The sequence below is a fragment of the Asparagus officinalis genome, chromosome 9 (assembly GCF_001876935.1).
Source record: "Asparagus officinalis chromosome 9, Aspof.V1, whole genome shotgun sequence".
NCBI classification, from domain to species: domain Eukaryota; kingdom Viridiplantae; phylum Streptophyta; class Magnoliopsida; order Asparagales; family Asparagaceae; genus Asparagus; species Asparagus officinalis.
In genome coordinates this window covers 19,685,653-19,698,594 of record NC_033802.1, presented here as the reverse complement: position 1 = coordinate 19,698,594, position 12,942 = coordinate 19,685,653, and the positions used below count along the sequence as shown (strand labels likewise).

The window sequence follows — 12,942 nt, the reverse complement described above, 5'->3', positions numbered from 1 at the left end:
TATATTAGAGCCCCCATATTCTTATAAGTTGTTCCAAATTCGCTCCTCTGATTCTTAGTTCTACTCTTGATTGGACGAACTAACTTTTAAAATAACATAAGATTTAGAGGGTGTAATAGCAATTTCAATGATTTGACTGACTAATTTGAAAATGACTTGTGATTTAAGGTACCCAGTACTAATTTCCATAATTTAAGGAACTAATTTTAAAATATGAAAGTTTATGGACTAATATAGAAAAGCCCTTTTTTAATATAGTTAACACGTATAAGTGACGCCACGAGATATATTTATGGCGATTGCTTGGTTTGCACGTATGACTGACATGCTCAAAGCATTTATGGCAATCATCATTGTGTGTCTCAATAAAGAACCTACTCTAATCNCATACATATATATAAATTTATATGCTAAACTATCAAATTGGTATATTTATACAACACTTTTGTCAGTTTGGGTTTTTTTAAAAACTCCGACGAGAAATTTTGTTTTAAACCCCTTACCTCCCAAAATTATTAAATTTGTGCTCATAACTATCAAAACAAATTCATCTCCTCCCTCTCGCCCAAATTCATCCCCTCCCTCTCCCCCTCCTTGTAGGGTGTAAATTTGGATTTCCCGAAAACAGGGAGTTTCGTTTGTATTGATAAGAAAGCTTATTACAAACTAATAAATCGAAATTACAACAGAAGCAGAGGGAATGCCCTCTTTGTTTAGTATGGGGACTTTAGGTGGCTACAGGATGCTTCGCTCGATGCTCTTGTCGAGTCTGCTTCCCTTGGACCGTTCGATCGAGGTTGCTGGAGAGCTTCAGTACGCAGTAGAAGCTCGAGTCGATGGAGTTCGGATCTGCTAGTTCGTTGGCGATCAGGGCTCAGAACTAAGCAGTGGTGCTGTAATGCAAGGATTATGCAAACAGCTTGGTCTCGATTTATCGATCCTCTTTCTCAGAGTTTTCCGACCTCCTTTTAAAGGTTGTTGGAAGAGGCTCTTAAATGAAAGAGAGACAGTTCTGCTGTCCCCTGAATTATGGGATGTGACCATACCTTGCTTCAGAGATATTCTACTGTTCACCCGTACCATGAGCGGTCCTTCGAGGAGCCGTGTTTTGCATCACGTTATGTAGGAATGGGAAAGCCCCTCCTCGTACGTGTGACAACGGCTGTCAGGTACTCGAGTGGACCTGACCAACCCACTGAACGTCGGCGGCTCTCGCCTCTCGCTTGGACAAGTAAGGTAAGTCGCATTTATGAGGGTGCAGGTTGATTTGACGTTTGTCTGACCACTTGTACCGTGAGCGGTGTCTTCTCTCTTCAGGCCGAGAGAGGTGGGAGAGCGGGTTCCCGGTACTCAAGTGGGCATGGGCAGCTTCGCCGAATGCCGGCGGGTCCGGCTCCTGACTCGGACAACCGAAATGAGCTGCATTTATGAATATTCAGGTCGACTCGACACCTGCCCAATCATTCGTACTGTGAGCGGCCACTTGACGGCCTTGGAGTACTGTGCCCTCTCCCTTCGGGTCGAGAGGAGTGGGAAAGCCCGCCTCAGCAGGTACCTGGCTGCGTTGGCGGCCTTGAGGTTTGCTGGCGGATTCGACTACAGACTCGGTTAGGCGAGTTGTGATAAAGAGTGAATTCGCATGGCTTTGGGCGGCTTCCCCTACAGGCGGATTTCTTGCAAGTTCACGGAGGTATTTTTTACTGTCTACACTCCTCTTCCAAATCGTCGTCATCAACGTTCTCCTCCTCCTCCTCCTCTCTCATTCCCCTCTCCTCCCCTCACATCCACAAGCAAACTTCAAGAACTCTACAATTTGATCAACATGTCTGTTCCCTCTCAACGGTTTATCGATAGCTTCACGAATTTTACCAACAATAACGAGTTGATACGCTGACCCATCACGACTCACCCCAGTAGCCTTCTGTCCAGTTACAAGCTCAAGTAAAACAACCCCAAATCCATAAACATCCCCTTTTGTGCTTGGCACCGGATTGGTTGCATATTGTGGTGCAATATACCCAAACTGCCCAAAATCCCCATTCAAGAATGGAGTTGTGTTCAAACCCTCGTCGGAGGTCCAAGGCCTCATTAGCCTGACCAGACCAAAATCAGTGACTCTGGGCTCATACTCTTCATCAAGAAGCACAGTTCGAGCTAACATTTTGATGCAAGAAAGGAACTTGAAACCCATGGAGAAGCCAAGCCAGCCCTCACGAACCCCCAACCCCAATCCTCAACCTCGTCGGCCAGTCCAAACCCTGACCCCCATCCCTAATCATCGACGAAAGAGCTCCATTCGCCATATGCTTGTAAATCAAAAGCTTCTCTTCTTCAACAACACAATAGCCAAGCAAAGGAACCAAATTCGGATGCTTAATCTACGCCATCCTCCCCATCTCATCCCTAAACTGCTTCTCCGACAACAGACAACCATAAAGCCTCTTCACCGTCAACGCCGACCCATCACGAAGAATAGCATGATACGCCGTCCCAATCCTCGAACTCCCCGTGACCACAATATAGTCCGGGTGAAAATCCTGCGAAGACCTCATCCGATCCAACCATCGGCAAAAACATGTAGGAGGACGTTGACGACGACGATGAGGAAGAGGAGGGGAAGAGGGAGGGGATGAATTTGGGGGAGAGGGAGGAGATGAATTTTTTTGATAATTGTGGGTTTAACTTGTAATAATTTTGGGAGGTAAGGGGTTTAAAACAAAATTTCTCACCGGAGAATTGAGAAAAGGGTCTTATTGACAAAAAAGACAAGAATTAATGCTTTGTCATCACCGGAGTTTTAAAAAATACCAAACTGGCAAAAACGTTCGTATAAATATACCAATTTGGATATGTTTGGTACCAAGCATAAATTTTGTGTTTGGTAGTGAGGTGTCATATTCTCATCCACTCATTTTAATTCCCAACCACTCCCCAACCCATGTGAAAGGGGCCCCTGATTTTAATGAGTGGAGGGGAATATGCCACCTCACTATCAAACACAAAAACTTGTGCTTGATACCAAACATACCAATTTATATATATATATTATGGAAAAATAGGTATACTTGGTACTATATATATAGTATATATATATATATATTATATATATATATATATATATATATATATATTATATATATATATATATATATATATATATATTATATATTATATATATATATATATATAGGGAAAAATAGGTATGCTTGGTACCTATATATATATTTATATATTATATATATATATATATAATATATATAAGGTACCAAGCATACCTATTTTTCCATATATATATATATATATATATATATATATATATATATATATATATATATATATATATATATATATATATATATATATATTATATTATATATATATATATTATATATATACTATATATATATATATATATATATATATATATATATATATATATATGAGCAAGACTCTATCAATTAAGTGGATAGGGAATAGTTATCCAGCAAACTTTCTAGCCACTCATTTTTAATATAACAAAAGTCTCTTCATATCATGGCAAGGATCCTAGGCAAGATCATGGATAAAAAGTTTGGTGGACATTATTTCGCTATCCACTTAAGTTGATAGGAGTTTTCACCAATATATATATATATATATATATATATATATATATATATATATATATTATATATATATATATATATATATATATATATATATATATTATATATATATATATATATATATATATATATATATATTATATATATATATATATAATATATATATATATATATAAAAAAGGATTGCCTTGTCAAAACTTTTGATTTCTATTTTTGTCCTTTTAAGTTTGATAATTCTCAAATATGCCATTAATTATTCACTAATTATACATAACATCTTATTAATTATACATTTCCTCAATTTTTTCAAAACTTTTGGTCACACTACTATTTTATTATTTAATTATATTATTTAATAGAAAATTTAGTATTTATTCCTAATTTATCTTCACATAATATTTAAAATTCTAGAAAAATTAAAAAATAATAAAAATTCATTAGGCTTATGCCTTACAACTTAGGGTTTCACCTCTTATGAAGGACTACCTGTTATCTTACATCTTATTAGTCTTTCAAAAATATGATAATAGTATGAAAAATAATTTACATTTATTATAATTATAATAGTATTAATAATATAATAATTTTAGTAATATATTTTAATTAATAAATTACATTGTAATTTAGTAATTATATAATTTAGTAAATTATTTACTTATAGTGTAATAAACTAATTATTAAATTAAAATGTAGTTACTAATAGTCTTATAATTATGCCAAGTATAATATTATATATATATTTAAAAGAGGAAAAATTATTTGATATATTATAATTGTTTTAATAAATTATGAATAAATTATAATAATTATCCAACTATTATTGATCATACAGTTATTTATATACAGTTTTATCGTATAATTTATTCATTTAAATAAAATTGTAATTGTTCAGAATTTATACTGCTATACAAGTCATTTCATTTTTTTATAACCAACAAAAAAATTTGAAAAAATAAAACATGTATGCTTTCATGGCAAAGTATGTGCACTTATATATATATTATATATATATATATATATATATATATATTATATTATATTAATATATATTAATATATAACGCGTAGAGAACTAAAAACCAATCTGAACCCTACATTCTATTTCATCCAATGGTCAAGATTGAAAATGGCAAAATTGAAATTAAATACACATCAGCTGACAAAATAACCGTAAAAGGGGTAATTTAGGAAAAGCGGCATTAATGACACACGCTGTAATTAATTAACAGAACTGTCGAACACTTCTCCCGACGAAAAAACAATTCAGTTTCCAGTTTCATCTTCTCTTTACCCCAAGAACTAAACTATTCGCATTCCGTCGATTTCTCAACATTTAGGTTTCTTTCAACATCTCGTTATAACTCGAACGAAGACGACCAGCAAGAATTCGTCGATAGAGATGAAGAAAAACAACACAGAGACTCCAAAACTCTCGTCTTCAAGAACAGGTAAAATGATTCCACATATGAAGTTTAATGAGATTGATATGGTAAAGATTAGAATACAATGTTTTTGTTCTTTAGCCCAATTTTAACTATATCTGTAAAATCTCTGATTAAATTTCACAACAAATAGGTCTTCTTCCCCATAAATGCGTTTGAGCATTTCTACATTGTATGCTATGGGCTAAAGAATCCAAGTATGGAGTTGATTGACAATAGCAAAAACTGCCCAGACTACAAGAAAAAATACCAAGGTCGTCCTGAGTGTTTGGTATTTTTTTTCCACCTTACGTATGTTCTTTAAACATTTACTGGTAAAAAACAGTAATGAGTGAATCCGGATTCACTATAGTGAATCTGGAATTCAATAGAGTCAGAGAATTCCAGATTAGCTAACTCTAGTGAATCTCGATCACTATAATTAGTGAATCTGGATTCACATTTACTATAAAGCTCAATTCACTAGAGCTAGTGAATCTGTGTTCACATCACGTAATAACGATCCACTAGCTATAACTAGTGATCTGAAATTTTGATCACGAGAGTTAGTGAATCTGGATTCACATCTTACTATGAATCTCGATTCAATATAGCTAGTGAATCTGTGTTCACATCACATAATCACTATGCACTACCTATAGTTAATTCTAATGAATCCAGATTCACTAATATGAATCCAGATTCATTAGAGTAAGTCCAGGTGAACTAACTCTATTAAATTCTAGCGAGCTAGATCCAATGAATCGTGATTCAATGTCATTAATACTGTTTCCATATAAACAACCAAAACAAATTGTATATTACATTAAACATTACTGTATAATAATTTGGATTTGTTATGTGACATTGATTACTTTTGATTAAACAGCACCACAATTTTGTGAGATATTTGGCATACAAAAAACATCACAAGGCGAGTGAAATAAATACATTAACGCCTGACAGACTTGAGATGGAGTGGAGAACGGCCAAAAACAAATTTGATTGTGCTATTTTTGTCATGAGACATATGGAGACCTACATAGGCGGTGGTACAGCAAATTGGAACTCTGGTTTTCATAGAGAAGGTGTAAGTGTTTAAACTAATAATGTGTTGATAATTTACATTTAGTCTTTTTGAATTAATAAAATTTAGAATATAGCTACTGAATATTGAACTGAACTTTTATTCATATCGACAGGAGCGATTAAAAAATCAGCTACATAGACTGAGGTCTATATACTGTTGCCAAATTCTTACTGAACCAACAAATGAATTGGCCAAAGAAGTCATCAGGAAAGCCCAACTGCACCATGCTGAAACTGCCAAATTCAAAAAAGAGACGAAGAAGATCACAAGATCTCAAAGAAAATGATATTCTGAAATCAACAGAGAGTTTCAATGTTGAAGTTTACAGTTATTGAGTACATTGTCACTTAATGTTATGGAATACTCTAGTTTGTGTTGAACTGCTTTTCTATGTAAATATACTTTATAACAATAGCTTTGTCATAGTTTTATTTCGGATTATATGAAAATACTGTGAAGGTAGTGAATGCTAATGGAAGAATTTCGATTACAGCATAGAATGTGAGTTATAATTCAAGCTTTTATGTAACATACAATAAATTGATCATACTTATTGTGGATTGTATGTATTTAATCTTGGATCACTGTTTCAATATTATCTTAAGTTATTATCTTAAGTTTCACTAATTTGTTGAATCTGGATTCACTTTGCTAAATCTCAATACATTTGGTTCAATCTTGGTTCACTGTAGTGAATCTAGATTCACTTTAGTGAATCTCGATTCACTAAAGTGAATCTAGATTCACTTAAAATGAATCTCGATTCACTACAGTGAAACACTATTGACTGCAACTATAGTGAATCCAGATTCAATAAAGTGAATCTCGATTCACTACACTAAAAAATTCAGTAAGTCAATATTATCTTAGTCACTACACTATAGTGAATCCATATGCAGATCATTGAATCCAGATTCACTACAATGAATCTATATTCATTATAGTTAGTCCAGAGTCACTATTATCTTAGTCACTACACTATAGTGAATCCATATGCAGATCATTGAATCCAGATTCACTACAATGAATCTATATTCATTATAGTTAGTCCAGATTAACTTAAACCGAAACAATCAAGTAATTTGATTGTTTGATTGATTATAAAGAATCCCTATAGTGATTAAAAATTCAGTAAGTCAATATTATCTTAGTCACTACACTATAGTGAATCCATATGCAGATCATTGAATCCAGATTCACTACAATGAATCTATATTCATTATAGTTAGTCCAGAATAACTTAAACCGAAACAATCAAGTAATTTGATTGTTTGATTGATTATAATGAATCCCTATAGTGATATCGAAATTCAATATCAGATAATCTAGATTCACTGCGATCAATCTAGATTCAATATAGTTAGTCCAGAATCGCTTAACGCGAATTAAATTCAAACTGATGACTGCATACAACGACTTTATCATACCTGCTTAAATAATACAACTAATAATAATGGAATTCACATGCTATATGAGTAGATCTCAATTCAATATACTAACATGACACAATGTAACCATGTAATTAATAATCTAGTAAATATATATAGTTAAGAATTACACAATTCAGCAATTTTAATAAGAAATGTATTCCTAAAAATGATTCTGTAACGAATTATGACAACTAAATTAAACATCACTCTGCTGTATTGTTTTCTTTAATGGGCATGTCCGTGCGTCATGGAAATCGATTTTTTTGCACATATTACACAGCCTTGGCACCTTTTTCTTTCGTTGAGTAATTGATTTCTCATAATCACCAACAATTCTCCGTCCACACCCCTTGTTTCTACCTTCAATGGGAGGTTTAACGATCACTTCCGCTGGTATTTTTGAGCCAACAAAAAACTCCATTACATCATTTTTGTTCTGTGTGTCAAATTTCCAACTAGATTCACGCAAACTGTGCTTCAACTCCTTCAACTTCCCTTCCAGGTAGTCAAGTCTCTCACCATCTAAACCTGCCAAACTCACACAGGATTGGAAATCATACCATATGTCATTCAACTTGCGATTTGTAACTTCAATTGCATTGCACTGTTCTGATATTTCCTTGAACTGCAATGAATGCCTCATCTCAGCACCTTTTGTCCATCGGTTCACAACAAGATGTCTTGGTATTTTTGTTACATCAGCTTGGTTCAGTGCAAAAAAACCATGCCTACATACTATACCCATTTTCTCAAACAGCCTACACGTACATTGCACGTCATTGTTCAAGTAAGCGTGTTTCACCTAAAATTCAAAAAACAATGTATATTAGCACCGAGTAAAAAAAGAAAAAGACAAGTACATGAAATGGTAACTGAATCGCGATTCAGTATAGTGAATCGCGATTCAGTATAGTGAATCGCGATTCAGTATAGTGAATCGCGATTCAGTATAGTGAATCGCGATTCAGTATAGTGAATCGCGATTCAGTATAGTGAATCGCGATTCAGTATAGTGAATCGCGATTCAGTATAGTGAATCGCGATTCAGTATAGTGAATCGCGATTCAGTATAGTGAATCGCGATTCACTATACTGAATCGCGATTCACTATACTGAATCGCGATTCAGTTACCATTTCATGTACTTGTCTTTTTCTTTTTTTACTCGGTGCTAATATACATTGTTTTTTGAATTTTAGGTGAAACACGCTTACTTGAACAATGACGTGCAATGTACGTGTAGGCTGTTTGAGAAAATGGGTATAGTATGTAGGCATGGTTTTTTTGCACTGAACCAAGCTGATGTAACAAAAATTCCAAGGCATCTTGTTGTGAACCGATGGACAAAAGGTGCTGAGATGAGGCATTCATTGCAGTTCAAGGAAATATCAGAACAGTGCAATGCAATTGAAGTTACAAATCGCAAGTTGAATGACATATGGTATGATTTCCAATCCTGTGTGAGTTTGGCAGGTTTAGATGGTGAGAGACTTGACTACTTGGAAGGGAAGTTGAAGGAGTTGAAGCACAGTTTGCGTGAATCTAGTTGGAAATTTGACATACAGAACAAAAATGATGTAATGGAGTTTTTTGTTGGCTCAAAAATACCAGCGGAAGTGATCGTTAAACCTCCCATTGAAGGTAGAAACAAGGGGTGTGGACGGAGAATTGTTGGTGATTATGAGAAATCAATTACTCAACGAAAGAAAAAGGTGCCAAGGCTGTGTAATATGTGCAAAAAAATCGATTTCCATGACGCACGGACATGCCCATTAAAGAAAACAATACAGCAGAGTGATGTTTAATTTTGTTGTCATAATTCGTTACAGAATCATTTTTAGGAATACATTTCTTATTAAAATTACTGAATTGTGTAATTACATTTTTGTTTTTTTCCCCTTTTTCTTAAAATTTTTTTTTTAAAAATATCGTCACTTGCCAAATTGATAGAGTTATGTAATAATTGATTTATTTGATAAATTTGAAATTTTCTAATCCCTAGTTAGTTATTTACTTAAGTTCACCTTTTATGATAACTCTAAATAAATTTCTTAAGAAATGATTTTCAAAGTAGTATACTTTACTTAAGCCTTAACTTGGACTTTTATTTAAAATAATGAAATTTTTGCATGCTTAACTTAGAGTTGAAAATAATTTTTTTCAAAGTGTCTTGATTTACATATTTTCAAAATATATATACATATACAAAAAAAAATTGCAAAAGAAGAGTGCGAAAAATGGGCACCAAAAAGAAAAAAAAACTCTTTAATTCAAGGTGATTCTATCTTATTAAGCCTAAGCTGACCGAGTAATTAAGCCCAAGGAGTATTTCCATACTTAATGACCTAAGCCCATTTGGGTTGGGATCCATTGGCCCAAAACTCGTTAAATGGTCACTTAGAAAGCCCGTTAAAGTAGAAAAAAAATCACCAAGGATGAAAGAGTTTTAAAAAATAATAAAAAAATAAAAAATAAAAAATTTAATAAATGTTTTATAGTTGTATATATGGTCTTGGAAAATATTTTAAATCAAGCAACTTGAAAATTATTTAAAACAAAGAGTTAGCATGTTCTTTTCAAAACTTTTAAATTAAATTTCTAAGTTTGGCTTGGTTTTGTATTGCTACAATGAGAAGATTTTCTTAAAAATATACCTTAGAGTTATATATAAAAATGTTTTCTTGAGTGATAACTGGCTCCAATTAGATTATCTAAAAGTTATCAAGTGAATTTAGTTATTTACTGACTTCTTTAATTTGGCAAGTTGACCGAATTTTGTGGGTATATTCACTGCAAACCCTCACGAGACTACAACTCGTCCACTAGGGTAACCTAGGGGTTTAAAGGCTTGTTGTATGCGCTAAATACAACCGCGATTCCTGCGAAAGTGAGTTAGGATTTTCTTTTTATTTTCTTTGCTAGAGGACTAGCAAAAGTTTAGGTTTTGGGGTACTTGATAATCACATTTTATTACAATTTTATACCCTCATTATCTATTTTATATGAATAAATATACTACTAATAATTGTTTTTATCTTTAATTGCAGGTTAATGAAGAATAAATCTCAAAACCCTCATCTCTCAACAAAAAGCCCATAATTTAATGAAGAAATGAAGCCATGAAGCCCAATGAATTCTTTCAAGTATTTAAATGAAGAAATAAATCAAAGCCCAAGCCCAAGAGTCCAAGAAAAGCCCAATGTCCAAAGCCCAAAAGCAAACAACAAGAAGAATCTGCGGACAACAAAAGGAGAAGGGCATGCATCGATGCCTGCATCGATACCGACATCGATGCCTGCATCGATGCCTGTATCGATGCCTGCATCGATACGCTGGGCAGTCTGTTACGAATCTAAGGCTGAAATTTGTTGTTTTTGGATAAGATTTCAATCCAATGGCTCTCATTCACTGATGTTTACTATAAATAGGGGTAGAGAGTGAGGGGTTAGAGGTGTGAAAATTTTGTAAACTCCTTTTGGAGAGGAGGGCTACTCTTAATTGAGAAGGCCTTCCAAAAATTGTAACTTTAGTTGCAATTAATAATAATAATTTTTTCACCACTTTAAATATTTCTTCTCTTTGTTGGATGATGAAGATGGAGATGAAGAATTATTTAGAGGTTTGCATTTTCTTTCCTTTTTCTCTTTTATTTCCTTTTTATTGCTTATTAGTGTAGATTTATTTCTATGCTTGTAGTTTAGATTTTATTTTCTTGTTAAATAGCCAAGAGGCTAGAACCCTCTTGCCTTAGATTTATTTCATGCTTATAGAATAGATTTAATTTCTTGCATTTAATTCTTGCAATTTTATTTTGTAGTTTAGATTTTGCAATTTATTTTGTAGTTAGATTTTAATTTCTTATACTATTCACCTTGAGGCTAGAACCCTCTTGGGTTTAGTTTTTCTTTTTGTTTATTTTTATTTTGTTTGATTCGCCTTTAGGCTAGAACCCTCTAGGGAATCACCCTTTTCTAAGAAGTGGGTTCAATTGTAGATTACCCATATCTATAATTGAATCCACCATCTTTAATTTCTTGCATTTTCTTTTATTCTTGAATTTTATTTTCTTTATTCTTGATTTTTATTTTCCTTTTCCTTCTTGCCTTATTGATCATATTCATTCTTTGTCACATCCACTCTCACTTATATCTCGTGCCGATTTACACACTATCACTTCCACTCTCTCTATCTCTCCACAATCACATTCACTTATCACTCCTACTTGTCACACACACAACATAAGAACCGATTTTATATTTTCTCCTACAAAACACCTTCCTCGTGGGATCGATATCTTAAATACTATAACTTGACACGGTTGTGCACTTGCAACCTTTTTGGTACATGTTTATGCCGCATCAAGTTTTTGGCGCCGTTGCCGGGGAAGGTGCTTAAGTAGGTTTTAATTATTTTGGTTCTTTAACTTGTGTGTTTTTTGTGAAGGAAACGCTTGGAGCTTGAAGATCGCGGATTGGAGAGCTAGGATTTGAAGATTTGCTTTCGGGTAAGTCCTCTTTCTAGTTTTTAATTACACCATTTAGCTACTTCTTCACAATTAGAGACAATTAGGACTTAAAAAAAAGAGATTTTATTTTTTGTTGACCATAATAAAATTCATCATCCACTTTGATATTTACTAACAAGATAATAAATTCAAACAAATCCCCCCTTCTCATTTGTTTGATTGTTAACCCTAATTAAAATAAAAGATTTTTCTTTTTCATCCTTTTTAGTTGCTTTTAATTCATAGGGTTGCATTTCATATAGTGTAGGAATTCACCAAGTGATTTGAGCATCTTGATTTGACACACACTTAAAAATATTTTTAAAGGCAAAACCCCATAATCAAGATAAGGTGAGGGATTTCATCACCCTTTCCTTAGCCCAAAAATCACTAATTCCTCACTACACCACCCAAGCCTAATAAAAACTCATTAGACGTTGGACCCTAAGGATTCGAGCTCAATAAGGAACAAGAAATCCTTAAGTGAACCGGTTTAAGTTTTCTCAGATTAGTTGGTGTCTAAGGCAAGGTTTAGGGGTTGCGTAAAGCGCTCCGCAAGGAAAGAGGTACTTAATTGATCTTTGATCACCCTCTAGTACTATCCTTACCTGGCTAACTACCTGGGTAAAACTTTGATCTTTTCACTGTAGGAGTTTTTGGTTAGGAGCTGGTCTAGTTGAGTTAGGCTAAACCCTAGAATTAGAGTTGATTGAAAAGTGATTATTTTGATTTGTTTCAGTTAGGATTTTTCTTTTTCTTTATCTTCTCAAAAAAAAAAAACTAATTTTCTTTCTTTTCTTTTAAAAAAAATAAAAAAATAAAAATAAATATTTTGGTGTATGCAACAGTGGATTAGGGATAATACACATCGATTAATTTGCTTTGAACCAATCA

The 12,942-nt window shown here is 33.4% G+C and overlaps 2 protein-coding genes and 1 pseudogene across 2 annotated transcripts; 1 reads left to right on the top strand and 2 right to left on the bottom strand.

Annotated features, from left to right (window-relative positions):
- Positions 1,745-2,569, bottom strand: LOC109824448 (annotated as a pseudogene).
- LOC109823269 lies at positions 7,742-8,290 on the bottom strand. The gene has a single exon (XM_020389554.1). The coding sequence runs from the start codon at positions 8,288-8,290 to the stop codon at positions 7,742-7,744; it is 549 nt and encodes a 182-aa protein (XP_020245143.1).
- Positions 8,801-9,349, top strand: LOC109823268. Its single transcript, XM_020389553.1, has one exon. It carries the CDS (start codon positions 8,801-8,803, stop codon positions 9,347-9,349), a length of 549 nt encoding a protein of 182 aa, XP_020245142.1.